The sequence below is a fragment of the Aquarana catesbeiana genome, linkage group LG01 (assembly GCF_042186555.1).
Source record: "Aquarana catesbeiana isolate 2022-GZ linkage group LG01, ASM4218655v1, whole genome shotgun sequence".
Taxonomy (NCBI): Eukaryota; Metazoa; Chordata; class Amphibia; order Anura; family Ranidae; genus Aquarana; species Aquarana catesbeiana.
The window spans coordinates 86,702,828-86,730,736 of NC_133324.1; the positions used below are offsets into that span (position 1 = coordinate 86,702,828).

At 41.3% G+C, this 27,909-nt stretch overlaps 1 protein-coding gene across 1 annotated transcript in view; it reads right to left on the reverse strand.

The window, feature by feature from the left end:
• Positions 1-27,909, reverse strand: part of NUP155 (nucleoporin 155) — a 91,904-nt gene that overhangs the window by 34,476 nt on the left and 29,519 nt on the right. The window contains exons 12-18 of the mRNA XM_073621435.1: positions 27,799-27,899; positions 26,712-26,882; positions 22,497-22,607; positions 19,499-19,593; positions 9,004-9,092; positions 6,271-6,333; positions 2,973-3,123 (exon numbers count right to left, since the gene is read on the reverse strand). Of these exons, the coding sequence (XP_073477536.1) occupies positions 2,973-3,123; positions 6,271-6,333; positions 9,004-9,092; positions 19,499-19,593; positions 22,497-22,607; positions 26,712-26,882; positions 27,799-27,899 (781 nt within the window). The remainder of the gene's footprint in view (positions 1-2,972; positions 3,124-6,270; positions 6,334-9,003; positions 9,093-19,498; positions 19,594-22,496; positions 22,608-26,711; positions 26,883-27,798; positions 27,900-27,909) is intronic.

The window sequence follows — 27,909 nt, forward strand, 5'->3', positions numbered from 1 at the left end:
AATGGCATTGTCGGACTGAACCCCGATAGGGCAGTCTTGACACTCCACCGTTCAAGACCGTAAGGCCAGACGTACCGTCCGCAACTACAGGATGTTGATGGGCAGGCTCCGCTTTGCCCTTGACCCTGAGCTGCGAACCCCTCTAGATTCGCTCCCCAGCTCAAAAGACTGATGTCTGTGGTCAGTACTCTCCAAGACACTAAGAGGAAAGTTCATCCCTTTCTCAGGTTCTTATCGTGCAACCACCAGCTTAGGCTTAATCGCACCCGAGGAGATAAGAACATGGGATAATCCAGGGCTTGCCCTCTCCTGTTCCAAGCCAACAAAATGTCTTGTTGTATAGGCCTGGAATGGAACTAGGCATAGGGTACTGCCTCGAAGGAGGACAGCATCCTTCCTAGAAGACACATACAGAGCCGAATGGAGGGTTGTCTGGTGCGCCTTATCTGACGCACCTGATCCTTCAGGGCACAGAGCCTTATGGGTGGCAAAAATACCCTTGCCTGGACCGCATCTAGGATCAGACCTAAATACTTCAGACTTTGAGGTGGTCTCAAGGCTGACTTTTCGGTATTTATGACCCAGGTTATGCTCTGTTCTAGAGCTTGTAGTGAGTGATCTCTGAGCAGGAGGTCATCCAGGTATCCAAGCACCAAGATTCCCTGGGCCCTTAAAAGACCCAGTACTGGTACTAGGACCTTTGTAAAACACCTGGGGTGCTGTGGCAGAGGCACAAACGGGAAATGACGTTCCTCTATTGCAAATTGCAGGAACCTCTGATGAGGTTGAAAGATAGGTAATCGTAAATATGCATTCTTGATATCGATGGAGGGTAAGAAGTCTCCCATCTGGAGCAAGGCTACTACCGAGCGGAATGACTCCATCCGAAAGGACTAGATTAATAGATGCTGGTTCATGGATCTTAGATTCAAAATGGGCCTTCTGTTCCCATTCGGTTTTTGAACTGTGAACAGGTTTGAATAAAACCATGCGCCCATTTTGGATACAGGAACCTGTATAATCACTCCCTGATGCACTAAATGATCTAAATGAAACAACTGAAGGATCCGTGGAAACGCTGGATCTTAGAAACCTCTGAAGGGGAACCCCCCGCAATTCCAGCTTGTAACCGCGGGATACTGTCAAGGTGACCCACTCGTCCTGAACTACTGTTCTCCAAATGTCTGCTAAGTGCGTCAGCCTTCCCCCACGCAGCCTCTAGCTAGTTTGACAGATTGTTACAATCATTGGGGCACCCCACAATAAGTAAATAAGGGGGTTTCACTTACCCGTCCAGGCGCAGGGCAGCCTTAGAAACGAACAGCCCAATCTTCACCCATCACGGCAGGTTCCGTCACTTGGGGACCTTCAAGGACTGGGTACCCTTTCATGTTTTAGGGTCCACTCTTTTGGACCTGTACAGCACCCTGCAGGAATGCCTTAGCTCTGTAGTGTTCAGGTTTACACTATGCAGGGTTCAGCGCCTGAAGGTCGCGTTACAGGCAAAACCTTGCAGGATCCTCTGCGTCTTCTTTGCGAGGCTCGGGTACCAATTATTTAAGCATATAATCCTTTTTACAAATGGATCCAATTGGTCAATCCTTTAATTTAAGAATTGTTTTGGGACTAAAGACCTGGAGCTCTAGAGAGCTCGAACAAACGTGCCCATCCACCTTGCAGACACTGATAAAAAAACCAAAAAACAAAAAAAAAACGGAAGTACTTCCTGTATGGGAGGGGTTATATAGGGGCAGACTTCCTCTACCGGTGTCCATTCACCTAGAGATGGCGTATAACCCAGTAAGTAATGAATAATAGCCTTTGTGTTCCGTGATGTACGATAAAGAAACAGGACAGCTGAGGCAAGTAAATGTTGAAGCTAGAAGTGGATTGGTTGCCATGAACAACTACTCCACATTCTGTCTGCTACAGTTTTGATAAATTTCCCCATTGTGTCTTAAGGGCCCCATTCAGGAATTCAGCCAAGAACGGAATGTCTACATTAGACTTCATATCCTGCATGTGTCCTAATGATGTCTCAAATTAATTCTAAAAAAATTAAACTGAACTGCTCCAAACAGCTAATTACATAGTTGATATACATGTAAGGAAGAGGTTTCATCTGTTAAAGGATTTGTATTTTTCGCCTTCATTCCTAAGATTTACGAAGCTCTGCCAGACAGCACAGCCCAGTCTGGCAGGGCAGGAAAACCTATTCTGCCAGCCTGCGAAAGGACAGAAAAGGAAAAAGCAGCAGAATAATAAAGTCCTCTCTCTGATCTTTCCTCCTATCAGCATGTTCCTTGTTAGCATGTGAGCACTGATGTGCAGCTGGCTGGCTCCTTTGTTTAAGAAATGAATAAAATAAACTGCAGGAACAGCCTTTAGTAAAAATTATGCAGAGTCATTACACCATGTTATACCCTCTATTTGACAAGCCTGGTCTATATCATCACCCAGTTCAGCTTCCACCATCCCTTATTGTGTAGCAGAAAGGTGAATGAACCAGAAATAAGCATGTAAAGTCGTTATCTACCAAGCAGCATGCACTTTTCTGAGGCTGGCTTTCTCTGAAGTGCAGAGATGCTGAATGTCCAGACAATGGCCTCCCTGGCTGATGGGATGATGGGATTATAGGATTATAGAGCAATACTGGCCATACAAAAAGGGGAATAAAGAGCAATGCTGGTCATACACAAAGCTAGAAATACTTTCAACCAAATTTGGATTGCAAAATTAACTACATGCACCAAAACAAACTACTACCAACAGTTTTGACACAAATTTGGCCATAGGCTGCAGTTATTAATTTGGCTGTCTGAAAATGAACATATATGTTTGCAGTATTTTCTTGTTCATGCACAGTATAATAAAAACGATCTTCTAAGTCAAATGAATTATGCATTGCTACTTTAATGTAATATTCCAAATCATTAACATAGAGTAGGTGAATGTTAATTTAAGACACTCACTTCATAATGCGAGAGAAGTAGATACAAATCCCAGTGTGCTTCCCTGAAAAGATGACCTCTGGGCCCATTATACCCGCCAGAGGTCCTGCAGACTGCTGTGTGGGAGTTCCTAACGTATACAGCGGAGTAGATACAGCAGGTGGATAGATACCTAAGAGATGAAAGCAAGAACTAGTGTTAACCCACTCCAAGCTGTTATTTCTCTTTCACAGTGCCACTACCAGTTGTGAGATTCATAAGCATTACTGACTAGGCCTCATGCAACCTCCAAAGTGGTATTTAACTCTTCTTTTAAACTTCGACCTACAGATAAGCTTATAAAAAGACTTACCTGTAGGGAACTTGAAAAGTGCATAAATCTGCACTGTTTAGTAGATATTGACATCGCCTCGGGCCGATGACGTCAGTGGTGCCTGCATAGTACCATGTCCCATCGATGACGCCTGTGCACATGCGAGGGAGTGACGGCATCGCAGGCCCGTACATTTACAGGCAAGTGTCATATTGTGCGAATATGTGGTGCATACTAGCACATTATGGCATCAACCACCTGGGGCCCATATAAAAAAAAAAAGAAAAAAAAAGGCAGAGTTAAATACCTCTTCTACTCCTCCAGAATCATTTGCATCCTATTTTTTGTATTATTCGAAATGTCACCAAAAACACCCTAAAATAACATCAAAACCTCCACTGTGGGCATGATCAGGAACTATAGTAGAACCTTGTCACTGGAGGTCCAAAATATAAAAGGAAACTGATGGCTCGTTATAGAAAACACTGAGATGGTTGGACCTTTTTTTTAAATTTAATCAATTTTGTAATTAATTTAAATTTTTTCATAAAAACAGTAAAATAGGCAACACAAGCACATGGCCAGCACCGTCAACCCCCTACAGCATGTTAAACATTAGGTGTAAAGCACAAGGTACACTTCCAGCCTGGATGTCCGAGCCTGGCCAGTTAGGTATTATTTCAATTGATGTTTGTCCAAAAGGTGCTAGATAACACCTAGATCTCAACTCCAGTCCTCAAGGCGCCCCAACAGGTCATGTTTTCAGGATTTTCCTGAGACGAAACGGCTGTGGTAATCACTAAGGGAGTGAAACTGATCAAATCACTTGTGCAAAATAATGGGAGGTCTGAAAACATGACCTGTTGGGGCGCCTTGAGGACTGGAGTTGAGAAACACTGACCTAGATTACAGGCACAATAGGGTATCTAAAACCAAGGACAATAATTTGCTATATTGCAGATTACCAGTAGGATGCAGTAGTTGCATTCGTTTTTTTTTTTTCACCTGGTGATCCTGCCAAAAACACTTCCTGTGCAAAGATTACACAAGCAATCACTGTACTGTATCCATGAACGAACAGCATTGTCAACCCTGAACATGAAGTGTGTTAGGACTACAGAACACCTCCTCTCCTTCATAACATAGGCAGGAGTCCTCTACTTCATAATACAGGCAGGAGTTGTTCTGTAATTTACAGAGAGGGCCAACAATACTGCTAATGATTTCAATGCCGAGGCAGAAAGCACCCTATGTTAGCGAGACAGTGTTCTGCACTCGGTGTTAAAAAAGAGAGCAACGAGGCACAGCATTGATCGTTTCAAGCTCAACACCAGGCAATTCACTAAATCCAAAGATGAAGTAAATAGAAGGGAGCTTTTTGACCAAAACATTTGTATTTCTGTCCATCCAGTTGTTAGATTTAAATGGCTCTGCCACACTGCTCAGCCCTGTCTAACAGGGCAGGAGACATGATCTTTTTTTCTCTGACATGGAGTGAGGGAGAAGCAGCAATTACATATATCCCTCCATTACCCTCATGCAACAGATTATTGTAGTGCAGGCAGGCAGGGCAGAGCTGTACCCACTCTGTCAATCTGCAAGACGGAAAGAACAGAAAACCCCAACAATGTCATCTAGATTTCCTGTGTGACTGCAACACTCACTGAGACCTGGAACAGCCACCTAAACTACTGTATGGGGCTTTTTCAAATAGTGATGGGACTGAGCCAGTGGCATCCAGGAAAAAAATAAAATAAATAAGACAAAAACTATTACCAAACTCCAGGAATACACAAAAACACACATATTAAAAGAGAAGTGTGGCCAAAGCTTATTTGTTCTCTCCTGTGACCCATAAGCCAGAGTCCTGGCTTTGGAAGCATCTTGACAATGTCGGAATACCTCCAGATGCCTGACTGGCAGCTGGCTCAGCTTCTCCGCAAGCTGCTCAGAGCCTGAGCCAGCCACTCCTGGTCTCTCCCCAGCCCGGAACTCCAGTGAGAACTGGAGGGGCAGAGCAGAGAGCAGTCCCTGCTCTCTGCTCAGTGTACCAAGAACTGATGGCTCAGTGATCATGCAATAGCTCAGTTATCAGGCTTAAGCCCCGTACACACGAGCCGAATATCGGTAAACAACAGGCGGTTAAAAAAAGAAAAAAAAAACACATCTGACATTCGGCCTGTGTGTATGCCGGTCTGTCTGACAGAAGCCAGCTGTGCATGTTTGAAAACCAGCATTCTCAGCCAATAGCAGAAAGCACTGATTGGAGCGGTGTGTGGGTGTGTGTGTGGGTGTGTGGGTGTGTGTGTGTGTGTGTGTGTGTGTCCCCTGTCAGAACACAACATCTTAGCGGGGGAGATCGCTAAAGTAACCTTTTTGGTTGAACGAAAAAAAAAATAATAGTGTGTACCCGGCTCTTTAGAGGCAGCTGGGGAGAGCTGCAGCATTTGACTGATGCTGCAGCAGGGAGGAGAGTATGTATGTTTTTTTTTTTCATATGCCTACTATTAATACTTCTTTAAAACAAATAGGTCATGATTCATAAATAGTTATTTAAAATGTCAAACTAATTTAAGAACTTGAATTTGGCTTGGAATCAGCTTCATGCAATCCTCTGGAGATCAGCACTCCGACAGTGAGGGAGAGGCAGAACTGGGAGCAAAATCAGATGAGATGGCTGCAAATGCATTGCCAGAGAACATGAAAATAAGGAGGAGCAGGGGTTGACTTCATTAGTCTGTTGCTCTTTCCCTGCCCAGTCAGCAGAATGCGATGGAGAAAGGACACCACTGTATTTTCCTACAGTCTTTAACTGAAAGTGGCGCTTGTCAGGGCTGTATAAATCTCAGGAATGGATGGTCAGAAATAAAAATCCTTGAGTAGCCTAAAGAGCTTCTTGATATGGATTTTGTCTTTGTATTTAGCCATCTGACTTAAGTTCAGCTTTACATAATGTGACTCAATAAACCCCATCAACAACAAATAAGGACGTTTAAAGGAAAATACCTTGATGTGGCGTGCCCAGGAAGCTAGGGTTTGCCATGGGACTGCCTAGAGGCATTGGTGATCCTTAAAATAAAAATACAGCCACTATTATTACAAAAAGGCTACAGATCATTTATAAAGAATTTAAAGTAGTCCAGTTTTTTATTTGATACACTTGTTTTCATGATTATACAAGTCACAATGTAGATTAGAGCAGTACAAGTTTGGTTGGCATGGTGTATGGCTTCTACATAATGTATATGCCTCACCAATCTCTGCTTTTACCAAAATTTTACTGACATTATTTACTAGGTTTCCTTTGCTAGTTAACGCAGTTAAAGCTAGGGAGGTCTGTGTTCTCTTTTTGTACAGGTCTATAATGTTCTCATACAGACACTATGGGGGAGACTAAAACTAGTGCACTCAGAATCTGGTGTAACTGTGCATTGTAGCCAATCAGCTTCTAGCCTCAGCTTGTTCAATTAAGCTTTGACAATAAAACCTGGAAGCTGATTGGTTTCTATGCAGAAGTGAGCCCGATTTTGCACTCCCCAGCTTTAGTAAATAAACCCCTATCTAGTGTTTAACCTAAAGGGTAGCAGTCAAAATACCCATAATACATGCAGAATTCATTTTTTTCCCCACCTGAGTTTTAAACACTAGCCCAGGAAGTCCAAAAAGAATGAAGAACCAGAAGCAGGTGTGCGGTTTACTTTGAAAAGTACTTTATGCAAATAGAAACTCCCTTCTGCCTTGCCAACACATACCAGGATATAGACATGATTGGGCCTTCCAGTGATTCAGAAGATGAAAGAATTAGGGGTGCACCGAATGGAAATTTTGGTGCCGAAACCAAAAATGAAAGATGCACTAGGCCAAAAACCGATACCGAAAATGACAGTTCTTAAAGAATATTTATATTTTTATTTACAATTGTATTATATTCGACTTTTTAATATCAATTTAAATTAATATGAATTTATTGTTGGCCATTATTCGCACCTTTAGTGCAAGAAAAGCTCAAGAAAAATGCATTCTGCAGTCTTTAACCATCTCTTGTATCATGTCCTCAGTCTCTAACCATTTGATACAGGAGATGGTCAGAGACTGCAGACATGATACAAGAGATCAATGCAGCCTGCCTGTGCCCGGCGCATGCAGCCTCGCCAGTGCCCGGCACATGCAGCCTCGCCAGTGCCCGGCACATGCAGCCTCGCCAGTGCCCGGCACATGCAGCCTCGCCAGTGCCCGGCACATGCAGCCTCGCCAGTGCCCGGCACATGCAGCCTCGCCAGTGCCCGGCACATGCAGCCTCGCCAGTGCCCGGCACATGCAGCCTCGCCAGTGCCCGGCACATGCAGCCTCGCCAGTGTGTTACGGAGCTGTATTTGAATTGCTCGGGCCGCAGTAACAATGTCCTGCCTCCTGTGATCACGTCACGCTGATTCAAAGTCCCACCATTGGATCAGTGTGCCCTCTTGTCACAGGAGGTGGGACATCGTTACTGCGGCCCGTGCAATTCAGTTCCGTGACACATGGAGATTGCCGCTCTGTGGGAGGGAGGACTGGGGTGAGCCAAGATGACACCCCCGAAATCTGCGGCACCAGGGGCGCAGGGCCCCGCCCCATTTTCGGCAATAGTTCCTATCGGCAATGTGCCGAAAACACCATTTGACAGTTTTTTTTTGCCCGCCGAAATCTCGGTGCATCCCTAGAAAGAATGAATGCTAATGAACAAGGAAAAGGAACAAGATCTCTAAAAATGTGTCTTCTGCAGAAGTAAAACAGCCCACAGATGAATAATGTTTTCATTCAACCAATAAATTGAATGAAACAGAAATGATTTGATTCCCCCATTGCACAAACTCGAAGCGGATGTGGGAATCATCCCCGCTGAGCTATTGTATTCTGACAGCGGGGAGACTGCCCTGCCATCAGAATACACTGATCAGCACTGCTAGTGCTAATCAAGCAGGGAAAAGTTGACAGGGTGGTTGTACAGAAGTCAATCAGTAGATCGGCTTCTGCCCAAACATGGCTTGAAATTTGGCCGCTCCCTGTTGAACTGCCTGAATTTCAATTCATGTATGGCCAGCTCAAAACCTTGCCCTAAAGGGCAGAAATAGTGACTGCAAGGTTAACAGTTGTTAACCAGCATCTACTGCTCCAAAGACCTCCGAAAACAATGCTAAGAGGAAAGGAAGAACATGAACAACCAACACAGCCTCTAAGGCAGGGGTCTCAAACTGGCGGCCCTGCAGCTGTTGCAAAACTACAAGTCCCATGAGGCATTGCAAGGCTGACAGTTATAGCCACAGGCAGAGGCATGATGGGCCTTGTAGTTTTGCAACAGCTGGAGGGCCGCCAGTTTGAGACCGATGCTCTAAGGAAAAGATATCAACCAAAAAGAGGACAGTCGACAATCACAAAAATTTCCCATACTGATGAATTCACATGAAAACGGAAGGTCTGAATGGTTACTTTCCTTTAAGTAACTGCACCATCAAGAAGGATGACCAATATTGTATGTTTTTTTACTAGCTTAGTGATCTAAGCCGTAATCATTATGTGTTGTCTGACTACTTCAATAAATCTCCATTTGTGTAGCTGCTCTCTGTCTAGCTGTATCTAAGCAATGTGTCATCTGGGAAAATATATGCCCTCTACCATGTCACACAATTCTGTCTTCCTCCTTTCTACCAGCCTTTGCCTTTCCCAAACATAATCAGGACCTACAAAAGATATATTACTTACCCATAGGCATCGGAGAACCAAATATTGGCCCCACATTGCTAGGGGCTGGCAGTGAAGACTGCATACGCATTTGTGCTTCCCCACCATACCTATATAAAGCAAGGAAAAAGAACATAGAATTAGAGCATGTACTATATTTTGCAGCACTTCTACCTAACCAGTCATCCAGCAGATGAAGTCAGAATTCCTACTAGAAAGACTGACCAAAAGGTTACATATCTTAGGTGACGTTAAAGATTTAATTAATGCATATAACTTTATATGAAGAATAACTCATGCCATTTGCTGTCATTTTGCTGGTTTTATTAACTTGCATTTGCATGCCTTCAACAGAAACATCAAGTACACAACCATCTGTGATCATGTTTTCCCAATGACTAGCCTGTTTATGTTTGCTTTTGGTTTGTAAAAGTTTTTTTTTGCCATGAAGAGGAAAAAACTACAGGGAGCCCCGACACTGACTGCAAAAAGACAAGTTAATTAGTTCTCATTCCAACTCAAATGGCATGAAAGTACTCTGTAAAATCCTTGGAATCCATTGAGGGACATAATAAGTCCTTCACCTTTTGGTTATATGGCCACCTACAGGGGGACACTGGCAAACATAAAACTGTCTACTTTGTCTTTGTCTACTGAGGGACATAGGAAGTCTTGTACAGTCGGGATGTCCAAAAGCAGTCCAAGTCATAGGTGCGAAACACAGCAAACTATCACTGACAGATCCAGCATGCAAAATGAATTAAAATAAAGGGGAATGCCTACAGCCGAAGAGCTGCCTAAAGAACCTTACATTAGGTGAGGCCACAAGAGCCTTAAATCACTAGTAAAGTATGTTTTCTCTGGCAAAGGAGAAAAACAAAAAAGTTATAATACCAAACCTGGAAGCTTGTCACCCGAGCCACTTAAAAGGTGGAACAAGAACTGAATCTTCCTACAGGGTCCATCTAGTATGCCCAATTAGAACTGACAGCAACTGTGAGATAGTGGCTCATAATCTGAAGTGTAGTCGCAAGGAATAGAAGCCCTGCTTGGAGAACTGGGTCCAGACAGAGGGAACGAAGACCAAAAGCTTAATCCCATGGGGTCACAAGGAACAAATGGGGGATGGTACATGGGAACCCCCCCCACTCCACACTGTTAAGTCATCAGCACCCCCCCCCCCCTTTACTTAACCGAGCACCCATTCGATACAGTGCTGTGCACATCTGCAGCTCTTCTCTACCCTCACTTCTGTGTCACCCTGGCTTAGCCAGGGCTCCCAGTGCTATCAAGGGCAGTGAGGGGTGGGCCGAGTCCCGTTGTCTGTGTCAGACACAGCAGTGGGGCTCGGGAGCGAGCACTCACAATTCCCCCACATGGGAAGTGGCTTCCCATGATGGCACTGCTGGAGGGGCCAGGAGCGCCAGCAGGGGACCCGAGAAGAGGTTTGCAGCCTCTCTGTGCAATTTCCCATTTGCATTCCATTGCACAAAGTAGGTAAGTATAGAGATTTTTTTTTTTTATTTATAAAAAAAAAAAAAAAAAAAAAAAAAATTACCTTTACAATCGTTTTATGCATGGGTTGTATGGGTTAACATTCCAACCAAAATGAAAAAAAAAAGGAAGAGTCCAGACTTTACAGTGCTGAGCTTTAGTTCAGTCCTATTTATTGGACTGGAAGACAATGGGGCAAATGGTGTGAAATCCCATGATAGACCTTGCTGGAATATCATTTTGATTTTCACAGGAATCAAATAAAAAAACAAAACAAACAGATTTAGAGATGCTCCAGACTTATGCTCCAAGCACAAGGCTCCAGCCATCTGTTCCACGACCTCTATCAGTGACGGATCCTCTGCTGCAGTAGAGAGACCAATTCTAGGGCATTTTTTAACAAATAAATCACAGCTAGAACAGGGCAAAGAGCAGGGCCTGCCAGCAAGAACAGAGTTTAAAGAGAGGATTATATCTGCCGATTGGTAGAAACCTTCAATGCTTTTCCTGCGTCTTGAGACTGCAAAGTCACATGCCAAGTCGTACTCCATGATTTCAAATGACTATTGTTCATATTTGTGTGACTTCAAAGTAGTCCCTGTCCTACTTTAGTCTGATTTACATGTGACCTGAGGTCCATAGACCTCAAGATTGCACAGGCATCACAACGTTTAATACTCAATTTATAGGCCTCACTTCTACTCCATATTCGTGGAGAATTAACGAATCAATTCTAACAGACCCCATACACAACCAGGAGATAGCTTTAGAAATAAAAGACTATTTCAATCTAAATTCCACCCCAGAGATCTCTCCAACTTCATTATGGTTAGCACATAAGGCTGTTCTGAGAGGCCTTCTCATCAAAAGAGCAGCAAGATGTAATAAACTAAAATGGGAAAAAATCCATACCCTTACTAAAGATCTTCACAACCTATACAAAATTCATACCAACACGCACGACCCAAACATATATTCATTAATATCCCAAAAACGTAATGAATTAGACTCATTACTCACATATAAAGCAGAAAAGTCCCTTAGATGGTCAAAAGCAAAATTTTTCCTGTCAAGTAATGCATACTCATTAATGTTTGCTCGCAAGCTTAACCAATCTATAAAACCCACCCATGTATATATACTCAAAAATAACTCAAACCAACTAGTCACTCATCCACAAGAAATATTATCTATCTTTAAAAAATTCTACTCTGACCTACTTTCAGCTCCTAAACCATCGATCCCGCCCACAGCAATGTCCTGGTTAGAGAAAATCCCATTTCCAAAGCTAACCCAAACACAAATAGATGCTTTTAACGCCCCATGCACAGAGGAGGAAATACATCATATAATAAAATCCCTTAAAAAAAAAAACTCAGCCCTGGGCCCAGATGGATTCTCCTCATTCTATTATAAACAATATCAACAATTATTAACACCAAATTTAGCAAAATTATATAACAACATTCTTAAAGGAGAACAGTTCCCAGAAGAAATGCTTCTTGCAAATATGTCTCTTATCCCAAAACCAAACAAAGACCACACATTGCCACAAAACTACAGACCAATTTCTGTAATAAACAATGACCTTAAGATATTCTGTAGATTATTATCCAATAGACTTGCATTAATAATTCCCTCACTACTCTCCCCCTACCAATCAGGGTTCATACCTGGTAGACAAATTACAGACAACATTAGATTAGTCACTAACATAATACAAGACGCAAATATCAACTCCAAATCTGTTTTACTTCTTAGTCTCGATATCAATAAAGCATTCGATAGTGTATCCTGGGATTTCCTTGACTTAGTTCTGAAAAGATACGGCTTCTTAGGTGAATTTCTCCACGCCTTTCACGCTCTTTATCATAACCCATCTACTAGGATTAGATTACCAGGCTGTAATTCAGACTTTTTCAGACTAGGCAGAGGAACAAGACAGGGTTGTCCCCTATCTCCCTTATTATTCGCATTAGCGCTTGAACCCTTAACTACAGCAATACTGCATAACCCAGATATAAAAGGTTATAATTCTAACAATAATACCTATAAATTGAGTATGTATGCGGACGACATGGTATTATTCCTCACACAACCCAATATTGCTTTACCAAATTTACTACATACTCTTAAAACATTTGCCTCACTATCTGGCCTAACAGTGAATGTCACCAAATCTATAGGAATGCCAATTAACATCCCATCATCCCAATTAGACTCCTTACGTTCCTCATTCAATTTCTCATGGTCAATGGATTCTCTCCCTTATCTTGGTATATTTCTTACACCAAATATTAATGACCTTTCCTTAAAAAAACTACACCCCATTAATACAAAAAATGAGATTGATGCTCAAATTATGGAAATCTTTTAAAATATCGTTTCTTGGCCGAATTACAGCGATTAAGATGACAATCTTACCAAAAATCTTATACCTATTTAGAGCTCTCCCAATCAGATTAAATAAAGTAACTATTACTAAATTCCAAACAGAAATCAATAAATTTATCTGGTCAGACTCCCGCCCACGTCTATCTAGATCAGTATTACACAATCCACAGAAATACGGTGGTCTGGGTCTCCCAGACTTCTGGCTTTATTACCTAGCCGCCAGATGGTCACAAATAGCACAATGGCACATTCCCAACCCCAAAGTCCCATGGGTTAGATTTGAAAAAGACTCCATACAACCATATTCTATCTCAAGTATATTATGGGGCAATAAAGTATCAACGCACATCCTAGACAACCTTAATCAATTAGTCTCACATTCATATCAATTATGGAAACTACATAACAAAAAATATAACTTAACCTCTAACACACCTCCACTTGCATCTTTTATTGGTGACCCAAAATTCCCCCTTTCCTCAAATGAGAGAGGAGACTTTTCATGGTGGACAAATAATAACCTAATATCCCTCTATAATTTTTTAGAAAACAACAACTTCACTTCATTCTCTTCATTGAAATCTAGACATCAGATCCCCAATACTGAGTTTAATAAATTTCTCCAAATCAGACATTTTTTTAGTACATATTTCCAAACAGTAAACTCACTCCCACCATCATTTTTTTGAAAACATTTGTCTAAAAACACCTAGGAGAGCAGGCCTGATATCTGAAATCTACTCTAATCTAGTCAATAATGCAGAACAATCCAAACTTCCCTATATGCTCAAGTGGGAACAAGAATGTGATTTCTCACTTACAATGGAAAATTGGGACAAATGTGTCTCTAACTTACACAAATGCACAAGATCAATCACGATCAAAGAAACTGCAATCAAACTTTTTACAAGGTGGTATTATACTCCAGTTAAAATTCATGCTATTTCCCTGACACCCCTCATACATGTTTCAGAGGTTGCAATTCAGCAGGTTCCTTTTCTCATATCTTCTGGGATCGTGATAGTGTTACTCAGATATGGAAACAACTGGAAAAATTTGCCTCCAAAATCTCAAATAGCAACATAAACCTCACTAAATATAACGGTGTCCTATTTTCCCCTATCATCGGTCTTTCCATACATAATATGAGATTGATCCACACAATATGTGTTGCTGTACACTGGTTGATAGCATACCAATGGAAATCCCCCACAGTTCCTCTCTCACATTTGAAAACCAGAATTAACAATAATAATTTAATGGAAAAAATATTCCACACGCAACAAAACTCTAACCAATTCTACACAAAGAAATGGGACCCATGGTTTAACCATGCTAATCTCTTCTTTAACCCTGAATAATTCTACTAAATACTGAAGTTCACTGCAGAGTATTATATGAATATAGAGTTTAATGTATAATAGGAATTGCTATATTTATATATAAATTTATACTCCATTCAAGAACCGCTTAATATATATTGTTATTCCTTTTTGTAGAAATTACTTTGATTGTACATTTTATGGCATATGTCAATAAGCTTTTTGTACTATTTCTTTGTACCAAATAAAAAAGTTTGTAAACAAAAAAAAGATTGCACAGGCATTGCTGCAAATCGCATAGAAAACAAAATTAGAAAATCTGGATGGCCGCACTTCCGTGAAAAAAAAGCACCTTTATTGTAGAAAAAAAATTTACAGGTCACATCAAGGTGGATGCATAGGACAATTCCAAGTTAACGCGTTTCACATCATCAGATGCTTACTCATAGCTAAGGAAAAGATTATTTCAACTAAAACATATATAGAAGGGTAGGTAATAAAAGTGCATATGTAGCACCTGGTGATTAAACTCTGAACCGAGCAATGAAAAAAAACACACCTCCAAATGCTCATAAGTTGAATTAACCAAATAATGTCCAGACACAACAATTAACAAGCATCAAAAAGTCAGAAAATCTTGTCTATGTAGAAAATAGAAATGAGAAAAGCTAAATTAAAATTAAAAAACCCATTATACAGATGTATAGAAAGAGTCTGGACAAACGCAAAAGAGCAGCACATTACTTAAAATGAGTGTTCAATCTACAATACATATAGTATAAGATATTATTGTAACATTTGTAAACTAAATATCTAAATCGTGAAGAGATAAGACCCATTATAAGTGTAAACAAATATGTGAAAGATGTATCCATTATGCAGAACAACATTTAGTATCACGTGCTGAGTAAAGATTCTTTGAGAGTCACATTGACACTCCAGAACCCCCCCCCCCCCCCATTTGAGCATACTGATAGATGCCCCGTATTAAGTATTACAATGGCAACTAGTCACAAATAAACGGATAACAGGATTTTCCTATTAATGTTCTATCACAAAGTGTTAAAACTCAGGGGTATACTGGAATGTGAATGTAGACAACAAACTCGAACGTATGACTGAAATCTGTTAGAAAGCCTAGTGCTGGAAATGTGTTGCTGCGGGCGGATTCGGGCCATCCCAGCCACACTATTAACAGCATTCCGATAGGCCAATTCTTGAGATTAAAAAGGATATGTAGCAATAAAACTGATTTCTACCAGGAATCCATACTTATGGCGGATAGATTCAAGTCTAGAGGCTATCCAAACTCGATCATCGACCAAGGTTTTAAAATTGCTAACCAAACATCTAGACATAAACTCCTTATGGATAAGCCTCCCGATAGACAGATCAAATCCAATATCCCTACGTTCTCCACCCCATATAGTGAAGAGTTTGCCAAAATCAAGAAGATAGTTAACAAGTATCTTCCAATTTTACAACATGACCCCATATACTCCCAGATTCTCCAAAAGGGAATCCGTACGGTTTCCAGAAGACCCCCTTCCTTAGGTAGCCTCCTATCACCTAGCCTATTTTCTAGTACAGAATCTTCTAACACCTGGCTGTCATTTCAGGGCACTTTTAGATGTGGGAGACAGGGGTGTGCCTACTGCCCGTTTATCCATAAAGGCAACACTGTGACATCTGCCTCTACGGGTTACACACATAAGATACGCTCATTTATAAACTGCAATACATGATATATTGTATATGTCATCACCTGTTTGGAATGTCATATACAATATGTCGGCAGGACTACACACAGCTCTATGACCACCTCTATGATATTACTAAAAATCATCCAACCAACGTGGCACAACACTGGAACGTCCACCACCAGAAAGACACCACAAGTCTTGTTATTCAGGGTTTGGAGAAAATTAAAATACCTTCTAGAGGAGGCGATAAGTTTAAGATTTTGTGCAGGCAGGAGGTGAAATGGATTTTCTTTTTAGATACTCGTCAGCCATCTGGGTTAAACCATGAATGGGATGTATCACATTTCTATTAGTTCAGCCCACAGGTCTAATTAACTTAGTTATATTGAATATGTTGCTATATGAGACACACACTTTTACGCTGATGACAGTGCTCCGCTCAGCTGTCACATGTATTGTGGTTCATGCCATGGCAAACTGGTATTAATGCTCTTCACATCATGATTTTTTTTATTGTGATTCCACAGGATATTAGGCTTAATTTATTTTTACTTGGCAGTAGAGTGTTGCAGCACATGGAGCGAGACTACCGGTCTTCCGTTGTAGTTTATGCTTTGACGGAATGGTATAATTCTCCCCCCCCCCCCTTCTACATCATGACTGCAGGAGAGTAGAGGGTTGCTTTTACGTTGATGACAGTGCTCAGCTCAAGTTGTCATATGTACTGTGGTTTATGCTCCGGCAAAATGGGATTAATGTTCTCTTCTCTACAACATGGTTTTCTCTATTGTAATTTCATTTGACACGATACTGGGCTCAATTAGTTTTTACCTGGCAGTAGAGGTTTGCAGCACATGGAGCGAGACTACTAGGTTTCCGTTGTGGTTTATGCTTTTACGGAATTGGATTACTCTTCTCCCTCTTTTCATGTTACGGTTGTAGGAGAGTAGAGTGTTGTGACACATGAAGTGAGACTACCAACCTTCCGTTGTGGGTTATTACTTTGATGAAATGACATCATCTTCTCTCTCTTTTTTTTTTTTTTTTATGTTATGATCATGTCTTGATGGTTTCATATAACACGACACTGGGTCCAATTAAATGCTGTCAGCTAGCAGAAGTTTATGGCACATAGAGTGAGACATCTTGCCTTTCAGTGCCGTCCACTCTACATCCATAACTAGTTTTTGTTCTTGTTTTTGTCTTCCATTCCTGAACTTGTCTTGTCTTCTTGTGTATATGTATACCTATAATAGCACACGCTCAAATCTTTTGCATAATTTTGAGTTTATTTATGGTCATGTCACTGCTCCAGTTATTAGGTTTTACACTATGCATTAATGACACGTTCTATCCATTGGCTCGTATTAAACCTTGCTAGTGAGCGTGTCAGTGCTGCATGCTTTGAAGTGAGATCACCTTTCCCCCTTTTTTTCTTTATTTTAGTATTGCCTAGTCTGCGATCTGGGAATTGTAGCTATATATATTTTGGTCTCCAACAAAGACTTCAGCTTTTGGACCTTTTAAATAGAAACCCAGTCTTGTTTGCTAATTTTAGAGCTGTGCTCTCCTATTATGGTATCATTTATGATGCATTTCATTAATGCTTCATGAAATGGCATTGATCAGAATCTTTTTGATGTTGGTCTTTGGATTTCTAGCAGCGAGTGGTTGCGGCACGTGAAGTGAGACTCCCCACTCGTTTAATGCAGCAACCATATATTAGAATACATAAAATACTACTCTTTACTCCTAGGAGCCACGTTCTATGTAGACAGATACCGGATTTCTTGAGTTGAAATACTACAATATTAATATGCCTTAATCCCTTATACCGCATCTTTTTGTTTTATGAATTTCTAATATCGATAAGATTGCGGTCTATTTGACTGGTTAAATATTCCTTTTTGGCATGTGGTATTCCTCCGGAGTTAATGTACACATGTTTTTTGCCTTACAATTTTGACAGATTTCAGTCATACGTTCGAGTTTGTTGTCTACATTCACATTCCAGTATACCCGAGTTTTAACACTTTGTGATAGAACATTAATAGGAAAGTCCTGTTATCACAGTTTATTTGTGACTAGTTGCCATTGTAATACTTAATACGGGGCATCTATCAGTATGCTCAAATGGGTTTTTTTTTTCTGGAGTGTCAATGTGACTCGCAAAGAATCTTTACTCAGCACATGTGATACTAAATGTTGTTCTGCATAATGGATACATTTTTCACATATTTGTTTACACTTATAATGGGTCTTATCTCTTCACGATTTAGATATTTAGTTTACAAATGTTACAATAATATCTTATACTATATGTATTGTAGGTTGAACACTCATTTTAAGTAATGTGCTGCTCTTTTGCATTTGTCCAGACTCATTCTATACATCTGTATAATGGGTTTAATTTTAATTTAGCATTTCTATTTTCTACATAGACAAGATTTTCTGACTTTTTGATGCTTTTTAATTGTTGTGTCTGGACATTATTTGGTTAATTCAACTTATGAGCATTTGGAGGTGTGGTTTTTCATTGCTCGGTTCAGAGTTTAATCACCAGGTGCTACATATGCACTTTTATTACCTACCCTTCTATATATGCTTTAGTTGAAATAATCTTTTCCGTAGCTACGAGTAAGCATCTGATGATGTGAAACGCGTTAGCTTGGAATTGTCCTATGTATCCACCTTGATGTGACCTGTAAATTTTTTTCTACAATAAAGGTGCTTTTTTTCACGGAAGTGCGGCCATCCAGATTTTCTATGCATCGTGCAGAGCCAGTACCTGTGAGGCTGAGGGAGTACTCTTTTCACGGCTGAATGGTGGTTATCCTTTACTTCATTGCTGCAAATCGCGTCAAAGTCGCAGCGGAAATTGCACGACTTCCAGGTTGCACAAGTGTGAAAGGGGCCTTACAGGCTAGCCTTGCAACTTCCAGTCACAGAACTCTAAAGGCCAGGTCAAGGATGTCTGCACTGGATAGCCTAAATTGTAGAGGTGTAGAGAAGAGTCAACTGAAGACAAAAGGAGAGAAGTGCTGGCAAGCAATAGGATAGTTCTAGCAACAGATTTAAAAATGTAGTATAAAAAAAATCTGGACATCCGCACTCCAAAAGTCTTCACCTTTACTAAACATATAGTAAAAAGCACCTTATAACAGCTGTACAGACCCTTGGGGACTGAACAAAGTCAACGCGTTTCATGCTAGAGTCATGATTAAGCACTGAGCCAGCGTGAAATGCGTTGACTTTGTTCAGTCACCAAGGGTCTTTACAGTTGTTGTCAGGTGCTTTTCTACAATATGTGCAAAAAAAGTGAAGATTTTTGGAGTGCGGCTGTCCAGACTGTTAATTCTACATGATTCCAGTGGAGCGAATTGAGCCTGCATCTGAATAAAAGAAGTGTGAGAGTCAATGGTGGCAAGAGTACCTTGGAGCAGCGTTACACTGTCTAGGAGAGTTAAAAATATGTCCATCGTCCTAGGACACTAGTAGAAAAAAACATAGGCATGCTGTATGCAGCAGTATAACCCAAAGATGATAGACCTCCTGTGTCCCTCAATGGATGAGAAAGAAAAACATATACCATAATAAATATACCTGAAGAATGCCCGTGTAGCCCAGGTGGACACTTCTCGATCAGATGCAGATGAGGAGCATGCCAGTATTAAACATGTTGCACAGGCCTGATCCTCCTTAAAAACAGAAGGTACAAAAATCAAACCAGCTGTGGTCAAAGACAACTCACCACACATGAAACCTGTTCTCGTTAGATTACTGTAAATAAGAGGTAGAGCCTCTGCCAGGTTTTTATTGCTGTCTGTGTCACCAACAGGGAGATTGATTTTCTATCTGTCCAGGTTACCACTGTCATCAAATTGGATGCAAGCAAAAATCCAAAAGTTTAAATAGCAAGTTGAACAGAATTAGAAGATAAATCTTCCACTGGGGACCCGACAAGCGTTTTTATCCTGCTCTATGAAAGAAAAAAAAAAAAAAGGCTTTAGATATGCTTCAAGTGAACCCTCTATATTTACTACTGTACATACACAGTAATACAATATGTTGTGGCTTAAGTTTTTTTTTTTATCTTGCAGCATTTGGAAAGTCAGACTGCTACTCTAACACAGCATAGCGGCCTGGGTCTCCAGTGGTTTGACACCCACTCCCTGCACATTGCAACCCATCAACTATCATTTATTTTGACTGTGGCTCCTACATACAGGTGCAAGCTTTTTCCATTAGCCAATTCCAAAGCAAGCTTGACGTGCTGGACCTAAAGTCGATATTTGACCTTCGCTTCAGTTTTACTGCTTAAGAAACGCCACATGTACAAATAATGCAAATCGCACGAAATCACATACCCGTATGTGACTTTTTCTTCAGGGTCTGGGGCGTGCAAGCGCACCGTTGGCGACCCGCTCCCGCTGTGACTGGACACAGCGGGAGCCAATCAGCGGGTCCTACGGACCAGAGGTCTATTGGGACCCGCTGATCATTCCCGAGGCAGACAGAACAGCGGTCTGCCTATGTAAACAAGGCAGATCGCCATTCTGTGACAGGATAAGACAGATCTTCTCTCTGTCTTCTTACAGTTAAAGCACATTCTCCACAGTTAGAAAGCACCCCCTTAGGGACACATTTAACCCCTTGATTGCCTCTAATGTTCACCCCTTCCCTGCCAGTGCCATTAGTACAGTGACAGTGCATAGCATATTTTTTAGCATTGATCACTGTATAGTGTCACTGGTTCTCAAAGAGTGTCAAAAGTGTCAGCATCAAATTTGTCCGCCGCAGTCCCGCTATAAGTCGCTGATCGCCATTACGAGTAAAAAAAATAAATGAAAAAATAAATAATAAAAATTCCATAAAAATATCCTAGTTTGTAGACGCTATAACATTTGCGCAAACCAATCAAACATTTGGATTTTTTTTTTACCAAAAATATGTAGCAGAATACATATTGGCCTAAATTGATGAAGAGATTTGATTTTTTTTTCTTTTACTGGGTATGTTTTATAACCGAAAGTAAAAAATATAGTGCTTTTTTCAAAATGGTTGGTCCTTTTTCATTTATAGCGTAAAAAATAAAAACCGCAGAGGTGATCCAATACCACCAAAAGAAAGCTTTATTTATAAAAAAAAAAAAAAAATTTTTGTTTGGAAACATCATTGCACGTCGCGCAAATGTCAGTTAAAGTAACATTGCCATATCGCAAAAAATGGACAGGTCATTGAGGGGGTAAAACCTTCCAGGGCTGAAGTGGTTAAAGGTCAATTCCAACTGGATAGTGCAGCTGCTTTGTAAAAAAATGTTAGCATTGGGTCATCCAGAGGCAGTGCAAAAACCAGGCTGGCATAGTGATGTGCCCCCAGGGCTTTAACTGTGTTAAAGGAAATGGAGACAAATAAGTAGTAAGATAAGCAAGTATAGTTGCTAAAGCGTTTATTTTTTAAAAAAATACCTGCTAAGCCTCAGAGTATATAGCTTAAAGCGTTTGTAACCCAAATAAAAAAAAATGGGAGGATACTGTTCCTTTAAAAAGTGTGTTGTGTAATTTGTCCCATTGTATGATGTAAAATACCTGGTTTATCCTGCCTGCACTCCTCTGTGTGTGCTGACCACGGTAATGTGGTTAGTTTACGTGCCACCATCATCTCGCTGTCTGCTCCAAGTCTCTCCCTCCCTGCCAGTCAATTCCAAAGCCTGTGTGTGAGAGCCGATCTCCTCCTTGCCCCTCCCCTCCTGCTGCTCTTCCCGGTTGCTTGAAAATGACCATTTATAAATAACTGCCATCTTTATCAAGATATAAAGAGCTGTGTGTGTGTGTTTTTTTTTTTTTTTTACAGTTCTAATACCTTCTCTCACAGCACCGATGTGATGTCATGTGACCTTCCACTGCTGGCCGGGAGACATTAGAGAGTGTTATCTCAGCCCCTCCCATTGCATTCCTTATATCAAGAAAGGAGGGCAGAGGTATGTCACATGATCTCACATCGGTGCTGTAAGAGAAGGTATTTAGGATTAGAATTATATAAAAATGGACACACAGTAATTTAGATCTTGATAAAGCAGAGGGGATGACAGTTATTTATTATCCTAACTTTACAACCGCTTTAAGGGTAATCACTGTTTTTATTTCCTTTTAGCAATCCTTATTGGTTTTGGTTCATTTTTTGATATTGATATGCATTATATTTGTGATATCAATCCTCTTTTTACAAACAAAACATTTAGTACAGGATGTTTTTATGCTACGGTCTGCAATTCTAGGCTTCCTAACAAAGATTAACTTTAACTCTGAAGTTGCCGACGGCTCCTTGCAGGCTCAAGATCCAAATGGGACGTGTAGGTTTCCCTTCTCTGAATCAATCAACTATGTGTAACTTAAGATCCTTCTGTTTATTTCACAGGAAAAACAGTAAATCATCTAAAACCCATGGTAACATGTGCTCACTATCTGCTAGTTGCAAGGGGGAAATATGAAATCGAAAACCATTTCACTTTTTTTTCTGTCAAACATAATACATGAAGAAAATGCTTTGTTTCCTTTATTTTGGTATCTACAGATACAAAATGTTTCCTAAAAAAATGTACCTGATGCAATTTGAAGAACCGCTCAATTTCTTCTCCATCTCCTCCAGTATTGGCAACAAGAAGGTGTCGCAGCTGATCCACAGGTCTAAGCTTGTGAAAGATGTGACTCCCCTGTAATCCATAAAGAGCAAGTTACCAATAAAAGGATAAAACTAGGATTTTTGGTTTACCTGAAAAATCCTTTTTACAGGAACCAGAGGACTTCATATTAATGACTTTTTAGGTGCATGATCACTGGCGAATAAAAAAAAAAAAAAAAAAAAAAAAAAGACGGGGTTCACCACCCAGGAAAAACTCCTTCCAGCTCACCTAAGCCTCAGTTTTTTAGCAAGCAATGAGGAGTGGGATTTCTGTGTCATGTGACGTACACCAAGAAACTGATTTTAAAAGTAAAACCAAAGATCCTAATTGCTTAAAATCATACATCAGAGGACTTTATATGATGACTACATGAGATGTCTCACAGAACTAAACGTGAGGGGTAGGCAACAAATAAATAAGGCCAACATGCCCAAATCCCAGAAACAGAATAGGCTAAAACCTCATTACAAAGCTGCCTGCAAGACCTTTCAACCTAAGAATAGCATCTGCAGAAGCATGAACATCTACCTAGAAAGAACTTTGTAAATTTGTGAAAAGACGACCAGGCAGCAGTTTTGCCAGCTTGAACAGAAGCTTGATGCTGAATAGCTCAGGGAGAGTTGCACAGGTGGAACAAACCATGCAACACCCTATACAAAAAGTTTTTTTTACAAAGAAATGAGATGCAGGTCTCTGAAACAACGCTGCCATCAAAGCCTGCAACAGTAAAGCAGGACAGAAAATAAGACCCTGGCACAGCAAATCTGGCAGATCCAGCAGAGGCCAAAGCTTCTCTGCCAAGTGATTTTTGAAGTCTGCATAAAACGTTCTTCCTGGCCAAGCAAGTGTGATTAGAATCACCAAAATGCTCTCCAACTTTTTCCTGTAATGGAGTGAAGGCATATAACAGGGAAACTGCCAAGAAAGTCTACTGCAAATGCCTGAGGATCCCTTCTTTGGGATACTAATCTGTGACGCCAAGATATCCACATCTGGCGTCCCCCCCCCCCCCCCCAATGCAGACAAAATTTCTGCATTCTCCTGGATTTAGCTGCAGAAAGTCTGCTGTTCAATTTTGCACACTGGGAATGTGCACAACAGACAGGGCCGCAACATGAAGTTCTGCGATCAGGTCTGCTTCAGCTTGAGCAACGCAACTTCTTGTCCCTCCTTGTTGGTTTATGTATGCCACAGTGACATTGTCCGACTGCATCCTGATGGAGAGACCCCAAAAAGGTAGACAAATACAAACAGGTAAATGGAGTTGGAAACTCAGTGACTCTGCAGGAAACAGCAATCTTTATTATGTTCTATAAAGGGGTGTACAAATCTGCATAAAAAAGTGCCAAAGCGTTTCAGCCATATTATCCTGTTGACCTTGAAGGGTTCCATTTTTTTTTACCACTGCCCTCGAGGAAGGATTTGAGAGTGGAGGTAAAGAAGAGTATAAAAGAGGATGTGAATGTGTACGCTTTTTATTTTAGCTATGAATAAGGCCCTTGTCGGCTGACAAGCGTTAGCACTTTTGTATGTTGGTTTGCACACCCCTTTTATAGAAGATAATAAAGATTGCCATTTTCTGCGGAGTCACCCATTTCTCAAAACATCTACCTACCTGTTTGTATCTGTTGAGGCTTGTGGAGGCTGAGAGCCGGGCACGGGTGCAAGATAATTCCTTTACAGGAGAGTGGGGAGGTAGGAGTGCTGCCTCGGCTTTTCTTTCCCACCCCAAAAGGTAGACAGAACAGTGCAGGAGAGCCAGCTGTACTGGCCAAAGTTTCAGGATGTTGACGGGCAATTTTCACTCCTCTAATGACCGCATTTCCCCAGCACATTCATGCAGACCTGAATAAAGCAACGCTCCAACGACGACAGGGAATCCACCTGGGATCGAAATCATAGGCATTTCTCCCATGGAAGCAGTACCTTCGCCTGTGCCATGTGAAGAACTAAGTTTAAAGCAGAACTTCATCCAGAGGGGAAGTTGCTCTTTTCCTCCTCTTTTCCATATTTAGAAGGTCTTTTTTTGGGGGGGGGAGCTCGATCCCACTTCCACTCGGGTCACCGTGTCAATCTGAGAAGTTCGGCCTCCATTCCCCACAGCCTCTAGGGACATGCCATGGGTCCCAGGAAACAGACCATTCATGTAGCTGGCTGTGAAGCCGCAAGTAGTTACAGTCGGCTGTCCACAGATAAGCCGGTGCCTGGACCTGAAGACCAGTAACGAGCCCGGTCGGGTGAGGAAATCACTGGATCCTGGGACAGGTAAGTGTGTGTTTTTTTAAAAAGTCACAACTACAGTATTTGAAGCTGCTGGACATTAAAATTTTTGTTTAAAGGATGAAGAACCTCTAAGTACTTCAGATGTTGCGTTGGAGCCAAGGTGTTAGAGGTTCTGCTTTCAACTGAATCTTTCCAGGACCTCCACCATCTGCTGGACATTTTATGTCAGCTTTTGAGCCAATTGCTCTTTGAGAAACAGGTCCTCCGGGTAACCTACAATGAGGCTCTCAACAGCCCCAGAACTGGAGCGGTTACTTTGGTAAACACTCTGTGGGGTCGTGGATAAGCCCAAAGGCTTTGTTACAAACTGATAACACTCCTCATCTGTGAATCGCAGAAAGCGTTGGAGATGGCAGGGAAACGATATCCACTGACACCAGGAAGTCTCCCGATGAAGCAAAGCAATCACTGAGACGGTATGCTCCATCCTGAATTTTTGTACCTTCAGGAACTTGAGACCTTTGAGGTTCAGAATAGGTCAGACGTCTCCGATTCATTTGGGAACTGTGAACAGGTTTGAAAATAAACTGTCCTCTTCAGACACAGGTGCAATAACCTCTTGGAAAAGCAGTTTTTTCAGAGCTGTAAAGAAAACTGCTTTCTTTTGTGGCTCTGGATGCTCTTGAGCGCATAAATCATGGAGGGTGAAAACAGCAAAACTCCAGCTTGTAGCCTCTGGACCCCACCTTAAAAACCTAGTCTGTGACATCCCGAGTCCAGGCGACCATGAGTGAGGGAGATCCATTTCTCTCGGAAGAGGATTGGCTCCTGAAACCAGAGGACTTAAGGGTCCAGTTCTCCTTATGAGAGGGGGAAGAGAGGCTTTTGTTTAGAGCCGAAGGGCGTTTGCTCCTGAAAGGAACACTTCTCCGATACAGAAGGTGTTACTTGTTTCTGAGCCATCACCTTTGCCTTTCTCTTTGGGAGAGGAGGAATCCAGCAGCGGTAACTTCAGGTTAGTGCAGACCACATCCGCAAGGAAGCCCACCGTGGTCTTCTGTGTCTGAGACCTGGATGCTTAAATTCCCCCTAGGAGGACTTGTCCACAAAAGGATTGCAGATCTTCAACAGTTTTGTCTTCTTCATCATATTGCAAATTTTCCTCCGATGACCAAATAAGTTGTACCCGGAGATGGCTGCCCCCAGGATCCAGCGCTGAATGGGAACACTACAGGCTGTCCCCGCTTTTGCATGAGGGGTCCAAGTACAATCCTTGGCTATCAGGTCATACTGATTGATATGAATTATACCCTCCTCTATACCATCAGGGGCGTGAAGAAAAGGGCAGGAAATCCAGAAACTAGGCACACACACAAGGAAATCTTGAGAGAGAAAGCACATCAATCATCTAGGAAAACTAGCTAAAAACAGACTTAGCTGAGCTAGGAGGGGTTATACCTGGGTGGGAATTTTTTTTGTGGCCAGTGTCCATTTACCTGATGGGGACAGCATAAGCCAAGTAGTCGTGAATTTCAAGTCCTCTGTGTACTGTGACGTAGAATTAAGAAAGATATTTCAAATAAAACTAAAGGCAAAACTTTTTATTTTTATTTTGGATAGAATATGGGAAGGTTATGGCCTCTGTTGGGTTTTTGTTTTTGCCATCTGTATCCCATTGGGGAGATATCCCTTCACTTTTTGTCTGATAGCCAAAACAGGAAGTTATAGGAAATCCCTCCAAAGTGAGACAATCCCTGATTCTCATCAGAACTAGCATCCCCATAGGAAGACTTCAGTTCTCTTACTTTTCAAAGAACAACCCCTCTGCACTCTATCCAAAACTAAAATAAAAAAGTTTTGCCTTTAGCTATACTTTTAGTAGACTGAGTGGGGTCAAAATGTCAGACAAACCTTTGCGGAGAGCAGAACAAACTTCTTTGGTGGGACCATGTGCTGGCGAATTATAACAGGAGAGTCAGTAACGGGAATTATGTCCTTGTTTAATGGAGTCATGATCTTTTCCACCTGGCCTTCATCAATGGAAGAAAGAGCCCAGGAATGGCCATCCACATGAACAGTTACCTGTATAAAAAACAAAACAAAAAAAAAACAAAAAAAAACACAGTGGTCATGTGACAATCAAAATGACTAGACGAACAATATGGTTTAGCAAATACATGGCAATAAATATAAAAATATGGGCAGAAGGTACTGGATCTGGCCAATACAGAGCAAGGATGACCACTAGAATGCCCTCTATCTGGATCACATGAACCAGACAATGAAGAAGTTTCAGGGGAGGAAAGGCACTTTTTCCTCAAGAGGATCCTTGTACTTGAAAACAAACCTGTTCAGTTTGTTGTTGAACTTGGAAACCAGAAGGTCTACATCTGGCACCCCCCACCTGCAACACAGATCCTGGAACACTACCAGGTGTAGGGACTCCTTAAAACAGTTATACTACAGAACTAGGGCAATGATACCTTGATCTGAATGAATGAATGAAAAAAGTTTATAAAGCGCTGCAAATGCGAACTGAATCACCTCAAGGCGATCTATCTAGAAAACCTGATAGGGTTTGATGGAGATCTGCAGAGACAGAGGAAGTTTGGAGGTGAAAATGTAATAAGAGCAGATTCAAAGAAATGTCCCTTAAAGGCCACGTGGACCAGATGTTTCTTAGACACAAATTCTGCAGTCCAGCTTTAAATTCAAAGTGTCCTATACAGGTGTATTGACATGAGACCCATGCGACAGTAGCCTACAGTAAACTGGCACAACTGAAATTTTAGGCTACAGCCATTTCTTCCACGCATTTCATAAGAGTGGAGCAATCAGCATCAGTGGAAGATCCTATTAAAAAGGGACATGGACCAGTCATTCAATCTTATTCTGGTAAAGTCACAGCCAAGAGGGAGTGAAGAACAGAACCAGTCAGCCAGATCAATATTATAAAAAAAAAGGGTTCTGTTTTAATAATAAAATTGAAAGTGCTCACCTGTATCTCCATCATTGGCCTCTGAAATGGGAAGGAGTCATGGTTGATGCACCAAAGAATATCATGATCCTCATTTTCAGATGCGGCCATTAGTAAAACACCTGGCAGAAA